The 27,952-nt window shown below is 40.1% G+C and overlaps 2 protein-coding genes and 1 long non-coding RNA gene across 10 annotated transcripts in view; 2 read left to right on the plus strand and 1 right to left on the minus strand.

Moving 5' to 3' along the window:
* NCK1 (NCK adaptor protein 1) overlaps positions 1–3,533 on the plus strand; it is a 91,787-nt gene extending 88,254 nt beyond the window's left edge. For all 7 annotated transcript variants that reach the window (XM_050779647.1, XM_050779644.1, XM_050779649.1 and 4 more), the window contains 2 exons: positions 1–713; positions 2,662–3,533. In XM_050779647.1, coding sequence (XP_050635604.1) covers positions 1–713; positions 2,662–2,856 — 908 coding nt within the window. In that variant the 3' untranslated portion in view covers positions 2,857–3,533. The remainder of the gene's footprint in view (positions 714–2,661) is intronic.
* On the minus strand, positions 404–27,803 carry LOC126948168 (uncharacterized). Its single transcript, XR_007723352.1, has 4 exons — positions 27,651–27,803; positions 8,967–9,041; positions 5,619–5,828; positions 404–749 (listed from the first exon to the last, which is right to left on the minus strand). It is a non-coding gene; the product is annotated as an uncharacterized LOC126948168 (long non-coding RNA).
* IL20RB (interleukin 20 receptor subunit beta) overlaps positions 11,857–27,952 on the plus strand; it is a 43,592-nt gene continuing 27,496 nt past the window's right edge. The window contains exons 1-3 of one of the 2 annotated variants that reach the window (XM_050779654.1): positions 11,857–12,423; positions 26,053–26,179; positions 27,748–27,938. In XM_050779654.1, coding sequence (XP_050635611.1) covers positions 12,336–12,423; positions 26,053–26,179; positions 27,748–27,938 — 406 coding nt within the window. In that variant the 5' untranslated portion in view covers positions 11,857–12,335. Of the gene's footprint in view, positions 12,424–15,723; positions 15,825–26,052; positions 26,180–27,747; positions 27,939–27,952 lie in introns of those variants that run through there. The other variant, XM_050779655.1, reaches the window with a different exon arrangement.

Raw genomic sequence — 27,952 nt, forward strand, 5'->3', positions numbered from 1 at the left:
GCATTGGAAAAGTGAAAAGAAAACCTAGTGTGCCAGATTCTGCATCTCCTGCTGATGATAGTTTTGTTGACCCAGGGGAACGTCTCTATGACCTCAACATGCCCGCTTATGTGAAATTTAACTACATGGCTGAGAGAGAGGATGAATTGTCATTGATAAAGGGGACAAAGGTGATCGTCATGGAGAAATGCAGTGATGGGTGGTGGCGTGGTAGCTACAATGGACAAGTTGGATGGTTCCCTTCAAACTATGTAACTGAAGAAGGTGACAGTCCTTTGGGTGACCATGTGGGTTCTCTGTCAGAGAAATTAGCAGCAGTCGTCAATAACCTAAATACCGGGCAAGTGTTGCATGTGGTACAGGCTCTTTACCCATTCAGCTCATCTAACGATGAAGAACTTAATTTCGAGAAAGGAGATGTAATGGATGTTATTGAAAAACCTGAAAATGACCCAGAATGGTGGAAATGCAGGAAGATCAATGGTATGGTTGGTCTAGTACCAAAAAACTATGTTACCGTTATGCAGAATAATCCATTAACCTCAGGTTTGGAGCCATCACCTCCACAGTGTGATTACATTAGGCCTTCACTCACGGGAAAGTTTGCTGGCAATCCTTGGTATTATGGCAAAGTCACCAGGCATCAAGCAGAAATGGCATTAAACGAAAGAGGACACGAAGGGGATTTCCTCATTCGAGATAGTGAATCTTCGGTAAGTTGATTTTCAGATGTAAATACAAATAGAGCTCTGTGTATTAAAAAGAAAAAGAAATGGAGAGGTTAAGTGGCTTCCCTAAAGTTAACCAGGTAACAAGCTGGGACATAACATAAGCATAAATGTTCCAAAGCTAAAGTCAGCATTCTTTCTAGCTATCTATTTTCAATGAAAAGAGAGTTGTGGCAGTGATGCTACATGCTGAGTTATTTGGTCTTTTCTAGTTCTGTTGATTTTGCATTCCTGATATATTTTCTGTTGCATTAAACTAAATGGAGAAAATGGAACATTGACTTCTTCATTGAATGTAGAATAATACTGTAGATTAAATTGGGAAACATTTTAAAAATTGCTATTGGATACAATGTGTAAGAAGATAGTCACTGTAGTCCTTATGACATAGGAAATCCCTGAATTTAAAAAATTGATACTAAGTTTCTTCATAAATTGGTTACTTGGAAATTGGAATACACTTTTTATTGTAATCTCAAAAAACCTATTTTAACACTGTGTTTGAAATGCATTTGCAATAAAAGGTAAATTATATTGCAATACTAGTAAACAAAACTATAAAACCATAAAAGTTGAAAAATAGTATGGTTTCATGGTCTCTTTTAGATACTGTTTAGGATATTAGAATTTGATGACACTCATTTTCCTTAAAAATGCCCTTTTCCTTGATAAAAGATATCATTACTTTTCCATTTATTAAATCATGATTAATCTTGGCTTTGTGTGAGTATATTTGTACAAAAGGGAATGTGTAATTGCACAAAATTTTGAAAGAAAATGTGTGGAAGTGGGGTGTGGTGGGGAGAGAGATTAATTGAACTTCTAATATGAAGTTCAGGAAAATGGGGCCTGTGCCTAATCCCTCAGAAAAGCAGTTGGTTGGCAGTAGGGAAGAGTGATGACATCCATTTTCTGTTAGTTGCCTGATCTGGCTCACTGTTTGAAACTTTGGGAGTAACTGTAGAAAAAGAGGCTTTTGGGGGTTGATATAGACTGTAACAACAACAACAACAACAACAACAAAAAACCTAATTAAAAAGAAAATAGCTTGAATGCAGAATTGTGTGTATTTTCTTGTGGGTAATTGAGCATAAATATAAGACAAAATACAATATATACCATTATTTTTAGCAGTATACTTTTTAAGGTTAGGTCTCAAGTAGGCATATTTTGTTTAGCCTTCACAGTGTTTTTTAAACGTTTAAATTCATTGCCCATATTTAAATATTAGGATATTTATTATAAAAATTCAGACTTTGGACCATTTAAAATTGAAAGAACTACCAACATTGAGACCCTATTCCTGCGGGGCAACAATCACAGCTGAGAAGTCACCACTTCTTTAGATTGGTGATACACTGTCATTTTCTCTGCCCATCTACGCTTCCACTCTGACACTTGTTTACGTTATTCTTTTGGCTCTTGTAGGCATTTGAGTTTGTGGCCTTTCCTTAAAGTTTAGATTAATTCTCATTTGTGTGTTCTTCATTTTTGGGAATTCAGCGTGTTATCCCTAAGACAGCTACTGTTAGCTACACATTGAAAAGGGGTTGGGTGGGTATCTTAGACTTTCTCATGTGTTTCTCTGACTGGAGAGAAGATAGCTCTTGTTCTTCAAATATGTAAGGGATTTGCTGTGGGTGTCTACTGGTGGAGCTGTGGGTGTTAAGAGACTTTTGATTACACAGGTTTGAATCCTGGCTCTGTTGTTAACTAGATGGATGATACTGGCCAATTTATTAATAGCTTCCCTGAGACTCAGTTTTCACATCTGTAAAAAGGGTTTTGTTTTAGGGAGTAAAGGAGATAAATCTATGTAAATAATTTACCATGGTACCTAGGACTTAGTGCTTAAATTTTAGCTTTTAGTTTAATATAAAAATACTGATAGAGGGCTTTCAAAATGTTTACTGTATTTTTTTTTCTCTTTTAGCCAAATGATTTCTCAGTATCACTAAAAGCACAAGGGAAAAACAAGCATTTTAAAGTCCAACTAAAAGAGACTGTCTACTGCATTGGGCAGCGTAAATTCAGCACCATGGAAGAACTTGTAGAACATTACAAAAAGGCACCAATTTTTACAAGTGAACAAGGAGAAAAATTATATCTTGTCAAGCATTTATCATGATACTGCTGACCAGAAGTGACTGCTGCATAGCTGTAATTTGTCATGTAATTGAAGACTGAGAAAATGTTGGGTCCATCGTGCTTGATTGGAAATTGCTGTTTCTAAACCTTTATGAGAATTGACAATAAGTATTTTTATTATAATTCAGCCCATACATATATACTATGTATGCAGTGCATCTGCATAGAACAGTTCCTTATCCTTGGCCTTCTGTTTTATTGTTTTTTTTCTTTGCTGTTTTCCCTTTGCTTCTAATATTACAGTTTTGTATTTTGAAAAAAAAATCAAATAATGCTTATCAGAATCTTTATATGGAAGAAATCCTTTATTGCCTATCCTTTGTTTCCTTGTAAAGGCGCCCTGTTCTGTTATGGTTTTTCATTATATAAAATTATTATATCTATATATGACATATGCTAAAATAAATTTCTTGGAGAGTGTTAATCTTTTCTGTGACTAAATAGCAATAATAAATGAAAAATTAGAAATTATTTCCAGGTATTGTATTTGTCACAGGCCATTGTAAATACCAAGTATATTGTGTCTGCCTTAATTTTAAAAAATGCATTCATTGTCTTCAGTCGTACAGAAAGACACATGAGACATAGATTAGAAAACATGTTGTACAATTTTAATTTACAACTGTTGGAAACAAAAATCACTTTCTTAATTTTTTTTCCAGTGCTTCTCCCTTATCTGGTTATTCAAGAAAGCCAAATTGTCTCTGAGATATTTAGCTTTTCAAACTATAAATAGATGCTCTAGTGTTATTTATTTTTTTTAATCCCACTTATTTTACCAGGGCATCTTGTATTAGGATATGTTATATTTATGCCAGTGGGAAACAAGTTATGGCCAAGTTTTGCAAAAATAGGAAGCAGTGAGATACTTGGTTTTTTCTCCTCACTAAATATCAGTAATTATCAGGAATGGTATTACCTATTTTCATTTCCTCTTTTCAGCTTTAAATTTTGTTGATTGGGACGCTAAAACTGATGTATACCTGAGGAAAAAATAGAATGTGCTCATGGTTAGGGAAAATTATATTATTTTTAATTTTTTCTTTTTTTTTTTTTAGCCAAGTAGGAATTTGGGTGTATGGATGAGAGGTTAATCTACTTCTGTAGGCTATAGAAGAAAACCAGTTGTATTTTATGGTCATAATTTGTCCCCCTGTTATTGTGGAAATTTAAATTTAAGTAAAGTAGCCGTCAATATTTTAATTGAAAAATACTAAAGCCACATAACTGAGTAGGATGTCATATGATACTTTCATCAAATTCCCTAATGCTGCCTAAGCATATGGATGTTTTAATTCTTTGCTATGTTATAAACAGATATCTAATACACCAGAATTATTGATGGTAAAATGGAAGTTGTGTAACTTGTGAATTTTTTTATCAATGTTTTAAATATTTTATTATTTAAATCTTAAAATCATTTAAAGACTTACGTTGCCACTGGGTGGCAGCCATGGCTTCTCCCACTAAGCAGCAGAAGTGACCAAATATAATAAGACAAATTTTCATCTCTATTACATCTGCTTTTAAAACATTTTAGTTCATATTCTATTATTTTTCTAACTCAGTGCTCCTTTGTTAAAGGTAATTATTAATAGTTAAGTTTTTAATGGAAGTAAAACTCATGTATGCTTATCTTCTTTGCTGTAAAATCACATGAATATAAATTGAGGAAAACTGTTTAAATGGTTGTAGGATGACTAGTAGTAAACATCGTCTTAATTTTTAACATATATATGATGAGGCTTTCCTTTTATTTGCTGTACGTTTCTGGGTTTTTCCCCAGTCTTCCTTATGAAAAAAATGTATGTTTGTAAAACAGGAACAATTAATGCTTTCCATCACAGACATAAACTACTCACAGTAAACTGCACTGAGCTGACATTAATAGAGCAGACTTTTGAGAAAGTAGGAATGTAGTAGCACTGGAAACACAAAATGCAAATTTCTGTTCCATATTTAGGTTTATCGTAGCTATGGAGCTCCCAGATAACCCATGTGTGCCAGTAATATCTATTGTGTGCTCTTAATACGGTATAAAAACCTCGCTGGAAGCTACTTATTTTGTACTTACACATTTTACCAGTTTTTAAAAAGTCTTAACACAATGCTTATACCAGTGACTGTTTTTATAATACTTGAAGTAACTTAAAGAACTGAAACAACCCTGGAAAACATCTACATAGCTAGATAGTAACAATACTTGTATTAGAAACCAAGTTTCCTTATTCCCAGCCTGGTGTGTGTATCATGACACACTACTCTGTGTATGTTTGGTTTTAGACTAGGAGGAGAGTCCTGGGAAGAGCAGTATGACAGAAGTTTTCTTCCACATGAGGAGAATGCGTAGTTTCAAATTTAAATACACGTAACAGATGGAACCCTGCCTAACTCCTACAAATGACTTCCCCAAAATCTTAGTAGAAGGTTTTTTAGAACATTATATAAGCTTTGTAACAAAAACAATTGCCATTGTGTCCCTTATTTAGTCATAAATCCTTAGGATTCAGCTGAATATATATTCACACGTATATTACACATATATCACTATACAGTTAACACATGCACCCTGCACTATTTAGTGACAAATAATATTGCTAAACAAAACAGGAAGGCTTCATGCAATCTATTGCCATTGCTAGAAGAATAAATAGGCCTAGAAGATGAGCAACTTGGGTGGTTAGAATAAGGTCATTCTTGCAGAATATGGCACTTAAATTACCTCCAGCTGTAATGTCCTACCTTATAATCCAGAGGTTGCATAGAAGCAGGGTTGTCACAGTCTATGCAGTACCTTTGTGAGAATTAGGAAAAGGCATCTTTTTCTCTAGGCAGGCCCAGCCCTTCTCTAGAAGTTTGAATTTCACTCCCACCTTGTTGCTGGGGTACCTTCCTCAGGGTACATCTGAACGCAGTGGCCTTATACAGAAATGTTGTTCAACCCACACAGTGCTTTAAAAAATTAATTGCCAACATTTAAAAATTAGGGAGTTTCACATAAAATTTTGAAGTCAAAATATAGAGACGAATCTCTGAAACGTTTTATTTGGGAAGCAAGAATTGTAATTCAGGGCATATACACAGATAGTAGTTTTTGGTATGTCCAAAGAACAGAGAAGATTGGGAGTTTTATTATAAAGAGAAATGTTACGTATGTTTTGAAAGAAAACTCTGGCTCTAGAGAAGTTTTTGGGAGCTGGCAAACTGGTGTGTGACAGTGATAGGTAAAACCAATCTTGGAGTCACAGCAGGTCATTTCAGCAGCTACTAGGTAAAACTGATCTGAGGGTTTGCAGTTGGCTGTTTCAGTAGCTGGGCTTGTGGAAAACAGTTCGTGGAGCAGCTGCTATGCCCTTCGAGTACTTTTTCCCCTTAGCGCATTGAATCTGATTTTGTTGGGTATGACAAGAATTACCCAATTTGTATAATTAACTTTCACACTCCCAACCCTTTTCCCCCTAGTTGAGATCTCCACATGCAGTTTACTCTCCCTATTTTTCCTGTAACATGGAAAGTTTTGGGTTTGGAATCTGGAAATTACCATTTTTTTCAGAAACTCTCAGTTACATTGTCCAAATCAAGAAATTAGGAGTGTGGCATTACAGTACTCCCTAAGTTTTCCATTTTAACACTTTGCTAGAAGATAAGAGGTCCTTTATAATCTTGCATTTATAGAACTTTTAACTTTCCAAATGGCTTCACAATCAAGGTCACTTTTTTCTTAAAGGACTTTTGATATAGAATAGATGCTATCTTAATTTTGTGGTTTGAACACTACCCTTTTTTAAAAAAATGACAGATGTACTGTTTCTGGAGAAACATTATTAGGAGCATTGGCTTGCTACTCGATTCTGATAGGCTGGTTTTGTTAGTGTTTAGCAAGTTTTTGTGACTCAATTCTCTGCTATCTTTTTAACACTTGACAGACCAGCATGATATGCATGCCCCACACCCTAATTTCTTGCTGTAACATGACCTAAACTAAATGACTTAGGAACTGAAATGTTTATTTCTACTCTACTAATGATGTGCACCTTTTATCTGAAAGTATACATAGTTTGCTGAGATTTGTTTAATGAGTAGAACTGGCGTTACGCTTGGTGGGGTTTTGAACAGAGGAGGAGTTTGAGCTGTCAGCCGCCATGTTCACAGAGGGAAGTGTTTTAAATTAGTGTCTTTGAGAATATTTCCTGGTGAGTTAAAGTAGATTTCTAAGGTAGTTGCTTTAAATAAATTTCTGTGCTCAGATAATTTATATCTTAGACTATGGAGAAACTTTTCAGATAGCCTTCATGAAATTACTGAGACGAAAAGGTGAATTCCAGAATGAGACTGTTAAGTGTTGTCTATTTTAGGCTAAACACAGGAATGGTTATTAAACTGATATTTTTTGAGTCCTTTTGAAGGAAACTTAGTAATCGAATAAGGATGGCTTATCTAGGAGAAGTAATGTCAAACTTGATATTTTCTCAAGGGGGATGTTATAGAGAACAAATTCATCAGGGCATATGATGATGTCAAGATGAAAATATTTTTTTAATGGTTACATCTCTCTATGTGTGATTTTATGTTTAAATACCTTTTGGAGATACTCATAATCAATTTATCCAACCAGCTCACCTCAAATATTGCTGAGCTGAGACTGTTCTAGCAATGTAATAGTGAAGAAAATGGACAAAGTTTTTTATAAAACTTATGTTTTAGTGATGTAATACATAATGGAGAAGAGCTCTGAATTAAAATAGAGCAGGGTGAGGGTTGAGTGAGGGTGAGGGTGTTAATTTATATAGGATGATAAAAAGAGGCCTCTGATAAAATTGACCTTTGAGTATACTGTGTGCTTCACTTAATAGAATCACTGATGACTATGAACAACCCGTGACTGAATAAAATACAGCAACCAAAATCATCTGAAAATTATGTGGAACTTCACTATTACAGAGCATTGTTTCTGGTTTTCAGATTTTAAATTTGACCAAAATGGTATTTTATTGAAATGCGGAGCATTTAACGACAGAAGGCTATTCTGAATAAACCCTGATTCTCCATTTTAAGAGGAGTTTTTTGGGGGGATGTCAGAAAAAGCTAACTACAGAAAGGACAGTTTGACCGACTTAAGGGTTCTAATTGAGCACACTCTAAGGAAACCGTGGAGGTTAAATTCCTGATGACCAGACAGTAAACATTTGGGAAGAAATTGAAAAATGGAAGTGTTTCAGAAGTGAAAAAGGAATGCAGGAGCCCTGAAAATTAGGTTCTAAAAATGTGTAGAAATTCTACCTGGGGCTGGGCACAGTGACTCACACCTGTAATCCCAGCACTTTGGGAGGCCGAGGCAGGCGGATCACCTGAGGTCGGGAGTTCAAGACCAGCCTGACCAATGTGGAGAAACAGAGTCTCTACTAAAAATACAAAATCAGCTAGGCGTGGTGGCACATGCTTGTAATCCCAGCCATTGGGAGGCTGAGGCAGGAGAATCGCTTAAACCCGGGAGGCAGAGGTTGTGGTGAACTGAGATCACGCTGTTGCACTCCAGCCTGGGCAACAAGAGTGAAACTCCACCTGGAACAGACTTGGTGGAAGCATGAATTAGAAGAGTCTAAGACAAATGGAATTCCGCTATTTAAATTCCCTATGTTACTTCTAGAAAGAAAAAATTGAGACAGTGAGTTCCAACTAAATGTCAGAAGTGCTAAAACACAGTATGTAGATATCTAAGAATCTTAATGCAAAGGGAAGGAACTATTCTGTGTTAAGTAGGGGAAAGGAAGATTACTGGAAAGTAGTAGTTGACCACATAGTTCATTGAAGGACACAGGGCCTATCCTGGACTTGCATAACCCTAAGAGTGAGTGCCTCCGATTTTGCACCCTAGGTGCTTCCCTTAATTTTAGTCTTGGCCCTGCAGGGCACAGAGAGCTTAGGGTTCTCTTCCTTGGCCACAAAACTTCCCATCCCTCCCCACTGCCTCAACCTTTTCATAAAAACCTTTTCTCTGCTGCTTTTCCTTCCATAATTAAATATCAGAGATTTAAGTGGCAAATAGTGTAATAGAAAAAAAAATCCTATTTCTGAACTGTACCTACTTACAGGAAATAGGTCTATTCTTCCAGCAGTTTATCTTCTGACGTGGATGATCCTCCATGGAAGGCACCAGAAATTAACCTGAGAAGTGCAGGAAACAGGATAGAGAATAGTTTCGTTGTGCATGTTGCATAGACAAGACATTACAACTTCTCTTTCTATAGAGGGGCACCCCAAAGCCAGAAGAGAAAGGCAAAATCAGGGTCAGGGATCGTCCAGGAATGTTAGGGGTTAGCAGGTGAGGCACAGCCCTCCAGAAGTCCTCACCCAGTGATACAGCCCAGGTAGAGGTGGGTGGTCTGAGTTACTTACTGGGTCATGACCCAGGCTTGAAACGGATTATTGTTCAAAAAATATGACAGGCAGATGGCATTATCTCTCAGTGCCCCTTGAGGTGTGCTGAGCCCAGGGCAGACTCTGTGCAATGGCTTACGAACGACTGGCAGGCAGTACTGTCTTGCCAGAGTATGGTAGTGCTGGACAGGAGTGTCTTGACAGGGACCCATGAGCAGGTGGAGCTAACTATCCATCGTAACACTTCAAAGTTTGGTGAACAACTCTTCTTCTCCGACAGCATAGCTACATGATTCTTATTCTTTCTTCCATTTTCTCGGTTTACTTTCCTTTTCATCCTCTTAATTCAGTCATGTTCCCCTCTACCTTTCCATCCTTGCTCATATCATTCTCCCAAAAGGAATGATGAACAGTGTGCCTCTCTTCCCCTCCTACCCATATCTAATTGGTACATCCGGAACCTCATATTGAGGTCTGCCTATTCCCTAAAGCCTTTGCTGATCTCTTGGCTCACTCCTCTGTCCCGCAGACACATTGAAGCATTCCTTTGATGCTAACTGGGAGGCAATTAAGGTGAGTGAAAAAAGCTTGGAGTTACGCAGACCTCAGTTGGAATTCCTGTTTCCATCCCTGACGAGCTGTGATCTACAGTAAGTTAATTTCCCTGAGCCCTGTGTTCTCACCTGAAAAGTGGAGAATCAAATCATATCTTACCTTGCAAGTCTGTTGTGTAATATATGGACATGTATATAGTGTGTAGAAACCCTTTAGGACAAATCCTGGCAGATAATAGATAACCAGTACACATTGGCTTATATTGTTAACTTTTGACATGCTGGAACTGTGAGCAGAAGTGAACTTAGAAGAGAGGAATCAGGAAGCCAAGATGGAGAACAAAGGTAAGATTGGGGACAGACGTTGAGGCCATGTATGAAGCACTCTTAAGAGGAGCAGTGAGAGACTGTACAGCAGCTAGTGACCAGAGGTCAAAGCACAGATGTGACTACTGACTCACAGTGCTGGGATCAAGGAAAATATGCACCAAGTTTTCTTGGCTATGGTGTGGTAAAAAGATATACAGCAATGTTTATTGTATACTTTTTTTTGTGCCAGATCCTGTTCTAAGTCTCACTTAGTCCTCACAACAGCCCTGAGTCAGATACTAATACTTGTTCCCAATTTTCAGATGAGAACCATAAAGCAGATAGTTTAAATGACTTGCCTGAAGAAACACAACTAAAAAGTTGACACCAATCAACCGGAAACAAAGATGATTTATATACTGGAGACTCCCCTGCCCATATAAGCATCTAAGTTCAAATTTCTCAAGCGGAACATGTGCAGCCTTTTTCTATAGCACCCCCAATCCTGCCTGTCCTGACCACACTCCACCCACTTCATTATTTCACTTGAGGTGCTGCCATCCACCCAGTTACCCAAACTCAGAACCTGAAAGTCGTGTTTGGCTCCTCCTCCCCAGCCCTCTTAATCCACTCAATATCCAGAAGCTTTCAGTTCTACCTTCTTTATCTTTTGAATTTGGTCATTTCTCTCTACAGACATGAGAAACCTAGTGGAAGCCAACAGTGTCTGTCGCCTAGATCACTACCGTAGCTCCCTCATGGCCCTCCTGCCTTCAATCTGGCCCCCTGTGCTGTTTTCTCCACCCTAGTTACAAACTTTTTAAAGCTCAAATGCAGGGAATGACATAGTCATATTTGAGCTTTGAACCCTTCCTTTGGCATTCATTCCTCTCAGGATAAATTCCAAGCTCCTCAGTAAGGCATTCAAAACTCTCTAGAATCCTGTTTCTGTCTGTCATTAAGCCCCATTTCTTGCCGTTTCAACCTTGTTCTCGTGTTGCACCAAACTTCTTCTTGTTTCCTAAAAACAACATTCCTGGCTGATTTTTTTTTTTTCTGGAGTTTAACACCCAGTCCTGGAGTCACCTCCTTCAGGAAGCTTTCTGTGATCCTACAAACTGGGTTAGATGTTTCTTTTTAGTGATCCTATATTCCCTTATGAATATTGTTGTCACTTCATTTTAAAAATGAACTTATGATTATTCCTGCGTCCATCTTCTCCACTAGTTGGGAAATTCTTGTTGAGGGAATGGACTGTTGAATTCCTAAGAACTAGCACATAGTAGGCCTTCAGTGAATGTTTCTTGAATGAATAAATAAATGACCAACTTTCCCAAGGTTACATTATAAGTTCTGAAACTTGAACCAAAATACATTATACTCTAGAACCCATGTTTATTCCACTATTGTATTTGCACATTAGGATGGTTAAAGTCCTTCAAGGGCTAAATTTTAAGGGGCTAAATACTATCATAAGGTTTTTCTTCCACCTCTTGAAATTGGTTTTAATTTTTCAGTAGTACATTCACATGACTCAGTAATCAAACGATATACAAAGATATTCAGTCAGAAGTCTTGTTCCCATTTTTCTCTTCCACCTTTCCAATTCCCACTTTGTCTGCCTCAAGGTAACCAATCTTGTTCATTTCTTACATCTTCTTTCAGTTTTTCTTTTTGCAAATGCATGCACATATGAAGCTATATATTCTTCTTTACCCTCCTGACTTTTAGAAAGGTATTTTAAATTTTTTCAAATATCTCTAGTTTTTCTGAAGTGGGCATTTATTAGAAAAAAGAGCTGCTCAGTACCCAGCTTGAATGAATTCACAGAGAAATTTAGAAGAGAACAGCTATTTAATGAGGGAGGGAGATAATCCTGCCGGCTCATTGGCTCCTAGGGATGTGCAGGGTCCTCTAGGACAGAGCCTGTGGTGCGGGTATTGCTCATAGGCAGATTCTCAAGCTCCCCAAAGTTACATTTTCTCTGGAACTCTCCTAGGCCACTCCCCGCTGATGCAATATCTGGGTTTGGGCAGAAAGGAGGGTGCTTCCGAGCCCGCCCTCTCTGAGTTTCCTGGGCCGGCTCTAGAACAATTCAGGCTTCGCTGCAACTCAGACCTCAGCTCCAACATATGCATTCTGAAGAAAGATGGCTGAGATGGACAGAATGCTTCATTCTGTAAAGAAACAATGTTCTAGGTCAAACTGAGTCTACCAAATGCAGACTTTCACAATGGTTCTACAAGAAATCTGGACAAGTCTTTTCATGTGGTTTTTCTACGCATTGATTCCATGTTTGCTCACAGGTAAGTATAAATTAGACTACATCCAATAGTTTGGGCCTTGAATATTGGTTAAGGCGGCAAAAAATACTTTCCCAGGGCCTGGGGTTGAAATATGTGTATAGAATATCTTATGTCTGTTTTATAAAAGATTTATCACCTCCTAAATCTCTATTCCCACATCCCAAGAAAAAGGCGTTCATTCTGTTTGGAAATCTCTCTTCTTAATGTCCACAGAACAATCTAGAAAGAGAAATCATCAAAATAAATAAAAGCAGAGCTCTGTGCACTTTGTTATTTATCTTATCGTATGGTTTTAAAGAGTGCAACATAGTTCTGTCAGACTTTCTGTGTGTGTCTTGGAGATGTTAACTATAAGAATAGATTAAAACAAAGATTCTAGCAAAATACACATGAATAAAAAGACAATTTGTGAGCTTAACATTGGATACAAGACTTAAAAAAATTGGATTTCTCTCCTGGTCATTGAAGAAAAGGTACTCCATAGCGTTCTAAAAAGTCTTTGGTTTGGGACGTTTTCCCTGACAGTGAGATTACATGATTTTCTCTGCTCCACTCCTGGTTGCTTGTATCTACCTGCTTTAATGTCTTAAACTTGGAACTCTTTAGCCTTTGATGTTTGTTCATGTCAAATCATGTTTAAGGAAAACTTTTAATTTTGATACTCCAAGACACTAGGCACTTTGCAGTGTTGATGGGAGCCTTGAGTACTTTCTCTCTCTCTCTCTCTCTCTCTCTCTCTCTGTGTGTGTGTGTGTTTTACACAGAACTAATTTAATTATTCTAGTTAGTTTAAATCAGGCAACAAGTCAGTACTAAGACAATTTGCAAAGGTGTAAAACTGGCTTAAACATCAAATTTATGGTGTTTTTTTCTTAAAAACCTTCACAGCTCCCAGTTGTTCAGCACATGGTGTCCAAATTCTGTTGTTTGTCTCTCATCACCCAGCATATTCAGGCCCCACCCTATATTTATTTAACCCTATTTCTCACTACTCCTTGAAAACAAATATGGACTACAAGCAGCTGCTGGCTTAACAGTCATCATATTATACCTTCATTTCCTCCTTCTGGCCTTTATTGTTATAATTTCCCACCAGAAGCACCATCTTCAGTTTTTCCTTCTACATCTTTTCAAGACCTCTCCCTTCTTTGACCCCAGGTACTTTAGCTTCGGGTGGTTACTTCTCTTTCCAGCACTGGCCTGGAGGGCCTGGGCCTGGGCATCTTTTCTGGTGTCGCCACATCCCCTAGCACAGGCTAAGCATGCTGGTTGTTTGGTTAGTTAGTTGGTTGGTTATTTAGTTGTTGGAACAAAACTGTTGCCAAGAAAACATCCCTCCACTAAGCTGAGATGAGAAGATGGGAGGGTGAACGAGAAGAGGAAAGCCCAGCATTTTTTGACTTGACATTTTCTTCAATGGCGCCAGTCTCATAAGTCTTTTCTTGAAAACTCCTGTTTTAAACAGATCTGGAGGTGAGTGTGCACTTCTGACACTTACACACTTACATAGAAAACACACACACACCAAAAAACCTCAGTGGCGAAATCACAAGGAGGTCAGCGCCAGAAAGACCTGTGTGTGAGTTTTGGCTCTGTCACTCACTAGCTCAGGACTCAATCATGTAACGTCAGTTTCCCTACCTGTGAAATGGTCATAATAGCCACTTTCAGGTTATGAGGGGTTGAATAAGATGACACAAACAAAAGCACTTTGAAGACTTCAACATTTCCCCACCCCCAAATGTTAGTTATTGTTATCTGTTGGTTATACAGATGATGGTATCAGTAGATAATTGCTTTAGCTGAGGTTGCCTTTATGCAGTTTTGACCATTTCCTCTGGATTGTGTAGGTGCCTGTGATGAATTCTGCAAATTCTGAATGAACTTCTGTTGGTTACTAGATCACTGGACAGATGGGTAGAGTTGTGGATGTGTTTTTTGTTTGTTTGTTTGTTTGTTTGTCTTGTTTTGTTTTGTTTTTGAGACGGAGTCTCACTCTGTTGCCAGGCTGGAGTGCAGTGGTGCGATCTTGGCTCACTGCAACCTCCACCTCCCGGGTTCAAGCAATTATCCTACCTCAGCCTCCCGAGTAGCTGGGACTACAGGCACATGCCACCACGCCCAGCTAATTTTTGTATTTTTAGTAAAGACAGGGTTTCACCGTGTTGGCCAGGATGGTCTCAATCTCTTGACCTCGTGATTTGTCTGCCTTGGCCTCCCAAAATGCTGGGATTACAAGCGTGAGCCACCGCACCCGGCCATGGCTGTCTTTCATAGAAATCATTTGCCTTGTCCTGTCCCTCCCAAATAATAGTGTGTGATTCAGAAAGCTGATTCTGCTACCAATAGTAATAATAACAATGACAATCACAACTGCTATTTCTGAGTACACATTTTGCCTTAGGTGAGCAAAAATGTTCTTTTGACTTCTCACATGAATCCTGCAAGGCAGGTGTTATCCCCACTCCACACATTAGGGATAGAGACTAAGAGAGGTTCAGTTATTTGTCCAAGTACATATATCTAGTAAGTGGGGGAATTGGGATTTGATGATGGTTTGGTCTGCTCCAGAGCCTGTGCCCTTTACACTTCTCTGCAGAAGAAGCTGAGACATTAAAACAAGGTAGAAGAAGGGAGGAGGGACAAAGGAAAGGAAATAAAGAAAATGGTGCTACCTTTTCTAATGCATTAGCCTTAAAGGCTGTTAGAGGTAAAGGTGACAGAAGATAGAGGTAAAGGTGGCAGAAGAAGAAGATAAAGGGAGTGGACATCAGACCCACTGAGCGTGCTTCAGAGAAGAGATGCAAAGATTTTTGCCTGGAAAGGTTGCCCCAGGGCTTTATGGTGGGTAGGCTTCACGCTACTTCCCTTGGACTGACTCACTCAAGGTTTTATGAAATAGGTGTTCAGCAGCAAAAAGGGTCTGATTTAAAGACGAATGAGAGTTAAAAGAGTTAGACCTAGGCTAATTTCCCCAAGGAAGCCAAAGCTTAGTTTACTTGTTCAACTTTCATTCTTTTAACACCATTTATATACCAGGTTCTGGGATGTGTGCTGATTGCAGAGATTTAAAAAATTTGTCTTCAGGGAGCCTAAGAGCCTGCTGAGAAGTACACTAAAGTCTTTGACATTTGGGAATTTAACAAAATTTTAACTATTCTTTAGCCACCAGAAGTAAAGTCTAGATCTGTGGTTCCCAATCTCAAATGCACATTGGAATTACCTGGGGAACTTTTTAAAAGCTAAATTCCGTGACTTCACAGCTAGAGATTCTGAGTTAATCTAGGGTGCTGTCTGGATGTTGGGACTTTTTCAAAACTCCATGGGTGGGGCTCCTTAGAGAAGTGATTGATTCCAGGACTGGGCAGGGAAAAAACAAGATGAGACAAGAGCATTTTGTGGTAAGTAATGAAGTGATTATAAAAGGATGAGGGCCTAAGTTTAACAGTTAACATAGTATCCTGAATTGGATCCTGGGATAGAAGAAAGACCTTAGTGGAAAAACTAGTGAAATTGAAATAAACTCTGGAGTTTAGTTAACAATAATGTCCCAATATTGGCTTTTTAGTTTTGACAAATGTTTTACGGTTACATAAGATGTTAGCATTCAGGAAGTTGGGTGAAGGATATATAGGAACACTGTGTACTATCTCTGCAATTATTCTGTAAATCTAAAAGTATTCCAAAAATTTAAATATCTATTAATAAAAATAACATGAGTAAAAGGGGTGGGAACAAGTTAAAAGGACACAGGCAACTTGAAAGTATTCCCATTGGCCAAAAGCTAGAACAATTTGAATAACAAAATAACAATAGTGTTGGACTTTACAGAATAAATTAAAATATCCATGAGTCCATACTGGTAAAAATAAATAATTGAATAAATAAATAAATGGTGGAGAAGGAACAGCTCTTCTTCACAAAAGAATACAATTAAATAAAATATCACTACTAGAACATCACAGCAATAATTGTTACAAGAAATATCCATCAGTAGATGTTAAAATTAATAGGTGAAAGTTTAAGGAGAAATGGGATATTTGCACAGTCTCAAAGTATCTCCCCCAAGGTATTTATTAACTATACAGGGGAAAATGGTAGCTTTACAGTAGAGACTTTCTTAACCAAGTGATCAGGGCAATTAACATCACCGGTAACAAAATGTATTGATATCATGTACTCCCTGTGAGTGTCTGGAAAAAATGTGTAACCTCAATCAAATCATGTGAAAATATCAGACAAAACCGAACTGAGATATGTTCTACAAAACAACTGATGAGTACTCCTAAAAAATGTCAAGGTCGGCCAGGTGTGACTGTAATCCCAGCACTTTGGAAGGCCAAGGCAGGCGGATCACGAGGTCAGGAGATCGAGACCATCCTGGCCAACATGGTGAAACCCTGTCTTTACTAAAAATACAAAAATTAGCCAAGTGTGGTGACATGTGCCTGTAGTCCCACCTACTTGGGAGGCTGAGGCAGGAGAATCACTTGAACCTGGGAGGCAGAGGTTGCAGTGAGACAAGATTGCACCACTGCACTCCAGTCTGGCAACAGAACAAGACTTTGTCTCAAAAAAAAAAAAAAAAAAAAAAGTCAAGATCATTAAAAAAGACAAAGACAGACTGAGAACAGGTTGGAGGAGACTAACTAGACATGACAGTTAAATGAAAATCCTGAATTGGATTTTGGCAGAAAGAAAGAAAGAAAGAAAGAAAGAAAGAAAGAAAGAAAGAAAGAAAGAAAGAAAGAAAGAAAGAAAGAAAAAGAAAGAAAGAAAGAAAGAAAGAAAGAAAGAAAGAAAGAAAGAAAGAAAGAAAGAAAGAAAGAAAGAAAGAAAGAAAGAAAGAAAGAAAGAAAAAAGAAAGAAAGAAAGAAAGAAAGAAAGAAAGAAAGAAAGAAAGAAAGAAAGAAAGAAAAAAAAAAAAAGAAAGAAAGGAAGGAAGGAAGGAAGGAAGGAAGGAAGGAAGGAAGGAAGGAGGAAAGAAAGGCATTAGGGAAAAAACTGATGAAATTTGATTAAATACTGAAGCTTAGTTAATAATATTGCATTAATATTAATATCTTAATTTTCTATAATTGTGCTATGGTTATGTACATACGGAGGGCTGAGTGAAGAGTATATGAGAGCTCTCTGTATTATTTTGCAACTCTTCTGAAAGTCTGAAATCATTTCAAAATACAGTTAATCTGTTCATTATTTCACTGGGCTAACATCAAGGTATGGGCAGGACTACATTCCTTCTGGAGGTTTCAGAGAATCTGTTTCCCTCTTCTGTGGTATGAATGTACTACAGTTTGTCTAACCATTCACCTGTTGAAGGACATCTGGGCCGATTCTAGCTTGACTACGAATATTTGTGTGCAGGTCTTATGTGATGTAAAGTTTTCATTTCTCTGAGATAAATGCCGAAGAGTGTAATTGCTAGATCATATAGTAACTACATGTTTAGTTTTACAAGAAACTGCCAAACTATTTTGAAAAAGAGTATCATTTTACATTCCTACCAACAATGTATAAGTGATCCACTTGCTCTGCATCCTTGCCAGCATTTGATTTTGTAACTTTAAAAACTTTTAGCCATTCTGATAACTGTGTAATGCTATCTCATTGTGATTTTAATTTGGATTTCCCTAATAGCTAATAGTGTGCTTATTTGCCATCTATATATCCCCTTTGGTGAAATGTCTATTCATATCCTTTGCCCATTTTTAAATTGGATTGATTTTTCTACTGCTGAGTTTTGAGAATTTTTTATGTGTTCTAGTTACTAGTTCTTTGTGAGATAGTGGTTTGCAATTTTTTTTCCACTTTGCAAATTGTCATCTCATCCTCTTAACATGGGCTTTTGCATAGCAAAAGTTTTTTAATTTTGATAAAATAAAATAATGTTTTGTCTTTTATGGATTTTGCTTTTGGTGTCAGGTCTAAGAACTTTTTGCCCAGCCCTGAAGATTTTCTCCTGCTTTTTTCCTAAAAGTTTTAGAGTTTTGTATTTTACATTATTTGCATAAGGTGTGAGGTTTAGATTGAGGTTCTTTTTTTTTTTTTTTTTTTTTTTTTTGCCTGCAGATATCCAATTGTTCCAGTATTACTTGTTTAAAGCCCTTTTTTTTTTGAGACAGGGTCACACTCTGTCACCCAGGCTAGAGTGTAATGCTGCAATCACAGCTCGCTATGGTCTCAACCTCCTGGATTCAGGTGACCTTCCACCTTAGCCTCCGAAGTAGCTGGGACTATCTTAGCTGGGACCACCATGCCTGGCTAATTTTTGTATTTTTTTATAGAGATGGGGTTTCGCCATATTGCCCAGGCTGGTCTCTAACTCCTGAGCTCAAGTGATTCACTTGCCTCGGCCTCCCAAAGTTCTGGGATTACAGGTGTGAGCTGCCATGCCGGGCCTAAAAGCCTGTTGGATTTTAGGATTACTTTTGTCTGGAATTGTCAAAAAGCAGTTGAGCACATTTGTGTGGATTTATTTCTGGAATCTCTATTCTGTTCCATTTATCTTGGGTCTATTCCTTTGCCAATACTACATAGTTTTAATTACTGTAAGTCTTGGAATTGGGTAGATTGATTCCTCTCACTTTATAATTAAAATGGTTTTAGTTATTCTAGTTTCTTTGTTTTTCTTTCTTTTTCTCTCTTTTTTTCTTTCTTTTCTTTCTTTCTCTCTCTCTCTCTCTGTTTCTCTCTCTCTCTCTCTTTTTTTTTTTTTTTGAGATGGAGTCTTGCTCTGTCATCCAGGCTGGAGTGCAGTGGTGCAATCTCAGCTCACTGCAACCTCCGCCTCCCAGGTTCAAGCGATTCTCCTGCCTCAGCCTCCCCCGTAGCTGGTACTACAGGCACGTGCCACCACACTCAGCTAATTTTTTGTATTTTTAGTAGAGATGGGGTTTCACTGTGTTAGCCAGGATAGTCTCAATCTCCTGACCTCATGATCCGCCCCGCCTCGGCCTCCCAAAGTGATGGGATTACAGGCATGAGACACCGCACCCGGCTTTGTTTTCTATTTTCTTTATTTCACACGGGGTAAATGTGAAATATTGTTACATGTATATAATGTGTAGTGATAAAGTCAGGGTACTTAGGAGAGTCATCACCTGAGTACAATACATTTTTGTTGACTATAGATAACCCTACTTTTGGCTGGGCGCGGTGGCTCACACCTATAATGCCAGCACTTTGGGAGGCCGAGGTGGGTGGATCACGAGGTCAGGAGATCAAGACCATCCTGGCTAACACGGTGAAACCCCATCTCTACTAAAAATATAAAAAAATTAGCCAGGCATGGTGGCGGGCGCCTGTAGTCCCAGCTACTCTGGAGGCTGAGGCAAGAGAATGGCATGAACCTGGGAGGCGGAACTTCCAGTGAACCAAGATTGCGCCACTGCTCTCCAGCCTGGGTGACAGAGCGAGACTCCGTCTCAAACAAAACAAAACAAAACAAAAAAAACCCTACTCTGCAATCAGGCATTGAATTTATTCCTTCTAGCTATATGTTTTGTTTTGTTTTGTTGAGACAGAATCTTGCTCTGTTGCCCAGGCTGTAGTGCAATTGTACCATCTCAGCTCACTGCAACCTCTGCCTCCCAGATTCAGGTGACTCTCCTGCCTCAGCCTCCCAAGTAGCTGGGACTATGGGCATGTGCCACCATGCCCAGCTAATTTTCGTATTTTTAGTAGAAACGGGATTTCACCATGTTGGTCAGGCTGGTCTTGAATTCCCGACCTCAAGTGATCTGCCCACCTTGGCCTCCCAAAGTGCTGGGATTAGAGGTTCGAGCCACTGCGCCTGGCCACTTCTATCTAACTGTATGTTTTTACCATTTAACCTACTTCTCTTCTTCTTCCCCACTCCCACCCACTCACTCTTCCCAGTTTCTGTTGTCTGTCTTTTCACTCTCTACCTCTGTATGATAAAATCGTTTAGCTCCCACATATAAGTGAGAACATATGATATTTGTCTTTTTGTGTCTGGCTTGTTTCACTTAAGATACAGTTCAATTCACATTGCTGCCAATGACATGATTCCTTTCTGTTTATGAGTGAATAAATAGTATTCCATTGTGTATATATACCACATTTTCTTTATCCATTCATCCATTATGGATGCTTAGGTTGATTCCTTATCTTTGCTATTGTGAATAGTGCTGCAATAAACATGAAAGGGGAGGTTTCCCTTAGACATATTGATTTATTTTCCTTTGGGTAGATACCCAGTAGTGGGATGGCTGAATGGAATGGTAATTCTATTTTTAGTTTTTTGAGAAATCTCCATACTGTTTTACATAGTGGCTGTAATAGTTTACATTCCCACCAACAGTGTGTAAGAGTTCCTTTTTCTCTGCATCCTCATCAACATTTGTTATTTTTTGTCTTTTTAGTAATAGCCATTCTGACCTGGGGTAAGATGACATCTCACTGAGGTTTCAATTTGCATTTCTCTGATGGTTAGTGATATTGGGCATTTTTTCATATATCTGTTGGCCATTTGTGTGTGTGTGTGTGTATATATTTATATACTTTTTTTTTTTCTTTTTTTTTGAGACGAAGTCTCGCTCTGTTGCCCAGACTGGAGTGTGGAGCACAGTGGCGCGATCTTGGCTCACTGCAAGCTCCGCCTCCCAGGTTCATGCCATTCTCCTGCCTCAGCCTCCCGAGTGGCTGGGACTACAGGCACATGCCACCATTCCCAGCTAATTTTCGTATTTTTAGTAGACACGGGGTTTCACCACGTTAGCCAGGATGGTCTTGATCTCTTGACCTCGTGATCCGCCCGCATCTGCCTCCCAAAGTGCTGGAATTACAGGTGTGAGCTGCTGTGCCTGGCCCATTTTTGCTTTTATTCTGGCTACTTTGGCTGCAGCATTAGTAGTATCTGTGATTTCATCAGTGGGTTAGGGTACAGTTATTGGAGTCTGTGGTGAAGTTGTGCTGTGGGATGCCAGGTGGGCCAGTCTACAGGCCCCAATTTTGGCACTGGTGGTCTGAGTATGCCTATCCTTGTGTCCCAGGGTTGTGTATGCTGGCACTGGTGTTGGTGGTTGCCAGCACGTTGATTCTTGGGCCTCCACATGACTTGCTTGGATGCTGGCAGTGGTAGTGGTGGACTGGGCAGGCAAGAGGGTTCTTGGGGCCCTGGACAGCTAGCATGGCACAAGTGATGGCAGTAGCAGTGGCAGGATAATTATCTGAGCTCTAAGAGTTGTCCTTTTATGATGGCAGTGGGTGTGATGGGCTGTGTAGGACAGTCTCCAGGACTGCAGGTGGTACTTGCCAGCTGACGTGATGGCAGCTGAGAGTTTAGACCCAACCACAGGACCCCAGAAGGAGTACTCAGGTGCCCAAGGTGCCCTTGTCACCCTCCAAGGCCGCGGGCTATGTGCTGTGTCTCAGAGAAGGGGGTGAAGCTGGGTTGGGTGGGCTTGTGCTCAGGCCCTTCAAAGTGGGAGCAGGCACCAGTCATGGCGGGTAGAGGTCAGGGCAATCCTCAGGTCTCAGGTGGAATGCATGGGTGAGGAGTGGTAGTAGCCATGCTGAGGTCCTCCCACTGGAGAGGGTGGGGCTGACCTCTGTGGCTACAGCCTGGGCCAGTAGGTGGGGAACATGTACCTGTCTCATGCTTCAGCCCTGGCGGAGCTTACCCCCCAGCCCTGGCAGCAGCTGGCCACACCTAGCTTGAGCCCTTACCTTGCTGCAAGAGCCCCCAACCAGCTTGTGACTAAGCCCCAGTGGCAACTTGTGCCTGTTTTCATCCCAGTCTCAGTCCTGGCAGCACTCACTTCCCAGCATTGAGAGCTGCAGCCCATGCCTCACTTGATTCTCAGTCTCGGCTGTGGGAGTTCATTCCCAGTTTGTGCCCTAGTCTCGCAGCAATAGCTTGAGTTTCTCTAATGGTGCTGCTGGCCACCAGGATAGCATGTGCATCTGCCAAAGACTAGGATTTAAAATGGTGCCTTGCTGTAACTGTTTGGGTCTCAGAAAAAGTATGGGACCCAGCATGAGTTCCCTTCTTGGGACAATTTTGTCCCCCATTCCCCTGGCAGCTCCCTATGTATGTTTTCAGGACTTAGGAGGGTTGAGGAACTCTCTCGCGGCCAGGACTGCATGATTCCATGGTGGGAATGAGGGCCACCGGAAGTCTCTCACTTACTCTTTCCCCACATTGAGAAGTCACTCTTGGCTGCCAGCTGATCCTAGCCAAGCAGTCTGCCTCTCCTCCTCTTTCCTTGCTTTTGGTGTTTCCTGTAACTTTTCTGTTGAGTTCCAGTGTTCTCTTGTGGATAATGTATTCAAAGTGTGACTGTATATACATGATTTCGGTTCTTCTAAGTGGAGGAGGTAAGCATGAAATGCTTCTGGTCAGCTCTCTTGAAGCCCTTCCCCCTCCTTTTAGGTATTCTAGTTCCTTTGACGTTTCTTATAAAATTTAGGAAAAACTTATCTATGTTAACAAAAAACTTGCTGGACTATCGATAGGAAGTGCATTAAACCTATATATCAATTTGGGGGAGAACTGGCATCTTAACTGTTGAATCTTCTGATGCATGAACACAGTATGTCTCTCCATTTATTTAAATCTTCTTTGACTTCATTTAGCATTGTGGAGTTTTCCCTATACAAACCCTGAATATATTTTGTTAGATATACACCTATTTTTTTCAGTGATTATAATTTTTAATGTCTGTGTATGTGTTTGTTGCTGGTATATAGAAATATAATTTTGTTGTTGAGACCGAGTCTTGCTTTGTTGCCCAGGCTGGAGTGCAGTGGTACAATCTCAACTCTCTCCAACCTCCACCTCCTGGGTTCAAGCGATTCTTCTGCCCCAGCCTCATGAATAGCCAAGATTACAGGCACGCACCACCACGCCCAGCTAATTTTTGTATTTTTAGTAGAGATGGGGTTTTGCCATGTTGTTCAGGCTGGTCTCGAACTCCTGAGCTCAGGTGATCCGCCTGCCTTGGCCTCCCAGAGTGCTGGGATTACAAGCGTGGGCCACTGTGCCTGGCCTAGTTTCAGATTTTTTTTTTAAGATTCTGTGGGATTTTTCTACATAGCATATCATGTCATTTGCATATAGGGCAAGTTTTACTACTTCCTTTATAATCTGTATTTCTTTTACTTCTTTTGCTTGCCTTATTACAGTGGCTAGAACTTTCAGTAGTATGTTGAATAGGAGTGATAAGAGTGTACATTTTTGCCTGTTCCTGATCTTGGAGAGGAAGCATTCAGTCCTTCACCATTAAGTAAGATGTTAGCTGTAGGTTTTTTGTAGATGGTCTTTATCAAGTTGTGGTAACTCCCTGCTGCTCTTAACTTGAAGAGAGTTTTTGGTTCTGTCTTGGTTTTTCTTTTTTTTTTTTTTTTGAGATGGAGTCTTGCTTTGCCGCCCAGGCTGGAGTGCAGTGGTGTGATCTTGGCTCACTGCAACCTCCATCTCCCAGGTTCAAGCAAGTCTCCTGACTCAGCCTCCCAAGTAGCTGGGATTACAGGCGTGCGTCACCACACCCAGCTAATTTTTCTATTTTTAGTAGAGACTGGGTTTCACCATGTTGGTCAGGCTGATCTCAAACTCCTGACCTCAGGTGATCCGCCTGCCTCGGCCTCCCAAAGTGCTGGGATTACAGGCATAAGCCACCGCACCAGGCCTGTTTTGTCCTATTTTTCATAATGAATGGATGTGGGTTTTGTAAATCCTTTTTCTGTGTCAATTGATATGATTTATGATTTTATTCTTTACTTTATTGACATGGTAAATTACATTAACTGATTTTCAAATGTTGAACCAGCCCTGCATACCTAGAACAAATCCCACGTGGTCATAGTATACAGTTCTTTTTGTACATTATTGAATTTGGATTGCTAATATTTTGTTGAAGATTTTTGTCTAAGTTTATGAGATATATTTTTATGTAGTTTATGTATATATTTTCCTTGTCTAATTTTGGTATCACAGTAATACTGGCCTCATAAAGTAAGCTGGAAACTGTTCTTTCCTATTCTGTTTTAGAGGAAATTGCATTTTGTTGATGTTGTCTTCTTTAAATGTTTGGTAGCATTTTCCATTAAAACCGTATGTGCCTGGAGATTTCATTTCTGAGAGCTTTAAGTTATATAATTAAATTATGTTAATTAATAAATGGATTTGTTGACATAATTTAATTATGTAATTACATTAACTAGTTTTATAAAACATAGCTTTATATTTATATGGCTTTATATTCCCCAAATAGCTGGCTAGAGAATTTTTTTTTTTATTTACCAGAGGAAGGTGTCAGAGGGGACCATTCCCTGTCCTCCTGTACCACTCCACCCCTTTTCCTTTCCATCCCTTGGGTGATTTCAAGCTTGGGGGTGGGTGGGGTCAGGAAGCCTGCCTTGTGGGTGCTCCCGGTGTTTCCCCACAGAACAGACTATGGATGCTGAGGGTGAGGTGGAGGTGCATCACTAGGGCCCTACATTAGCGAAGGAACAGGGAGACCAGGTGGGGTGTCCCCAGCAGCCTTCCATCCCTTTGTGGTCACAGGGCTTGATAACGAACAGCAGGTGCCAATCTGGAGATAGGCACAGAGATGAAAAGTCCCGAATGAGGACTCCAGCCCCACCCCTACTATGCTGTAGATGTTATCACTGTACTATAACAGCAAAGGGAGGCAGGTGTTGGGCATTTAAAGAGGAGCACAGCAGAGAGTTCAGACTGTACCTTGGGGTGACATGTGAGGATGAAGTGTTTGGCTTTGTGACTGCCCAAAGTCCTTATGAGCAGGTTCACCTTCATAGGGCTCTTTCGTTCTCTACAAATCGTAGTCCCACTGTGTGCATACTCTGGGCACACTGTGTCTGGGCACACTCTGGGCATACTGGTGTCCCAGACTGACTCAGGGGCCTGCAGTCTTTCTGGGGTGGAGTCGCAGAGCTGGCTTTGTGTCCCATTTGAATGGACCCTCTCCACAGCAGATCTGAGCCTGTACTTCCCACCTGGCAGCTGATGCCTCATTTGGCCTTGCTGAGGGACATGAAAGGATGTGCTTTGGCATCTGAGGATGGCAGTGGCAGGAGAGGGAGGTGATGAGAATATTGTGGTAGTCTGCATGGGTTTTCCATGAATGATTAAGAGGCTCATGTTTATGCACCTTGCTTAAAGCCACATAGTAAGTGGCAGAGTCGCTGGATCCTGGTCAGTCTAACTGAAGAGTCATAAATAATGTGACTCAGTTTTCTCATTTGTACAATGGAAAAACTAATGGTCTTTACCTCCCAGTATGGTCATGAGAATTCAATGAGACAATCATGTAAAAATCCAGCACGTGGCCTAGATAGAACATGGTAAGTATTAGATAAATATTAGTCATTATTAATATTGATATGTCATTTATCAACAAAGTCAGAATTACAATGATGGTATCAAAAATTTGTTTCTGGTTTATAAACATGTGAGGCCTTTTTTTTTTTTTTTTTCTGGAGACAGAGTCTCATTCTGTCATCCAGTCTGGAGTGCAGTGGCACAATCTTGGTTCACTGCAACCTCCGCTGGTGAGGCCCTTCATTAGACATTAATTTGAAGCTGTGGCATTCTCCCACTATGAGCCCACCTGTCAGCCTGGCTATCTGCCTTGATCCTAGATGAAGTGGCCATTCTGCCTGCCCCTCAGAACCTCTCTGTGCTCTCAACCAACATGAAGCATCTCTTGATGTGGAGCCCAGTGACCGTGCCTGGAGAAACAGTGTACTATTCTGTCGAATACCAGGGGTGAGTTTTTTTTGTTTTTTTTTCCTCTTATTTTTAATAGTTCTTCTCCCTTAGGCAGAAGTTGGTTCCTGAAGGCATAGCCCTTCCTCCTGAGCCCAGGGTGGCTTTTTGAGTCCAGGGATAGATTATCCCCAATGATCTACCCCCTCTGTCTGCATAGGCATTGAAAGAGTTGAAGAAGCAAGGGAAATTGTTCTGTGGATTTGACAGTGAACTCTCTGGGAAGACGAATGTGCCTAACACCTTTTGGTGGAGTTCTTTTAAAAAGTGAATCAACTGTTCAATGGGTTTGACTCTGACTTGAGATGGATAAATCATTGGAGACTCAGATCCTTTAAGGGTGGAGGAGTCCTCACTTTTCCTGACTGTAAGTTTATACCTAGAGCCAAAACAAACTATAACCCTAAAGGTCAGCTGGCCCTGGGGCCAAGCAGGCTCTAGTCTTCTCCAGGTGACCAGGTACTTGCAGCTATTGAAGATTGATAAGGACATAGAAATTGCTCCATATATTTCATTAACAATGAGTACAGGCTAAGCACCTACATATGTAGATATTCTTCTAGGCTCAGGGATATAGTTGACAAGGTTTCTGGATTTTGAGAGCTTACATCTAGAGGAGGATACAGATGGTAAATATATTAGGCCAGCATTCCCTAGTATGGTAGCCACCAGCCACAGCTGGTTATTTAAATTTAAATTAAATTAAATTAAAATGTCTGTTTCCTGCCACACTGGTCACATTTTAGGTGTTTAATAGCCACATGCGGCCAGTGGGTACCATATTGAACAACATCGATTTAGAATATTTGCATCATCACAGAAAGTTTATTTTTGGAAAGCACTGCTCTAGGGAATTTTGGACAGTAATCAGTGCTAGGAGGAAGCTAAAAGGCTGATACCATAGAGAGTTGACGCTGAGTCTCCTTTATATTAGATGGCCTGGGATGGCCTCTCTGAGGAGGTGATATTTATGCCATGTCTGAAGGACAAGAGGAGCTGGCCACGCGAACCGCAGGGGCAGAGCGTTTGAGATGGAGTGAACAGCTAGTCAAAGGTCCTAAGGCAAAAAGTGCTCAGCATTTCGGAGAAATGACCAGTGTGGCAAGAATATCATGCTTAGGAGCTGAATGAGAGAGAAGGCCAAAGCATCTTGTAGGCCACTGGCAAGAGTTTGGATCCCGTTCTAAGTCCTGTAGGAAGCCAGTAAGGAGAGAAATGCCATGATCTGCTGAGTGGTGAATGGTTTCGAGAATGGCAGGTGTGCAAGCTGGGAGACCACGGCAAGGCAAGGAATGACAGTGGCTGAGATTAGGGTGATGACCCTGGAGATGAAGAGGTAAGAGATACAGACACATTGATGTTTATGCCTAGCTTTCCCCATCTGGCGATAAAAGGAGTAAGGGAGAACGGATGGTTGGTAGGGAGGAGAGTGGAGGAGCTGGGATAATGAGCAAGTACTTACTTTACTTACCTGTACAAAGTAGGAGAATGAAGGCAGTCACTTGCAACCATAACAGAGCCTGTGTCAGAGGGGCTGGTGTAACTCTGTGCCCTCCTCTCTTTGACAGGGAGTACGAGAGCCTGTACACGAGCCACATCTGGATCCCCAGCAGCTGGTGCTCACTCACTGAAGGTCCTGAGTGTGATGTCACTGATGACATCACGGCCACTGTGCCATACAACCTTCGTGTCAGGGCCACACTGGGCTCACAGACCTCAGCCTGGAGCATCCTGAAACATCCCTTTAATAGAAACTCAAGTAAGGTCCTTCTC

This window comes from Macaca thibetana, chromosome 2 (genome assembly GCF_024542745.1).
Source record: "Macaca thibetana thibetana isolate TM-01 chromosome 2, ASM2454274v1, whole genome shotgun sequence".
Lineage (NCBI taxonomy): Eukaryota > Metazoa > Chordata > Mammalia > Primates > Cercopithecidae > Macaca > Macaca thibetana.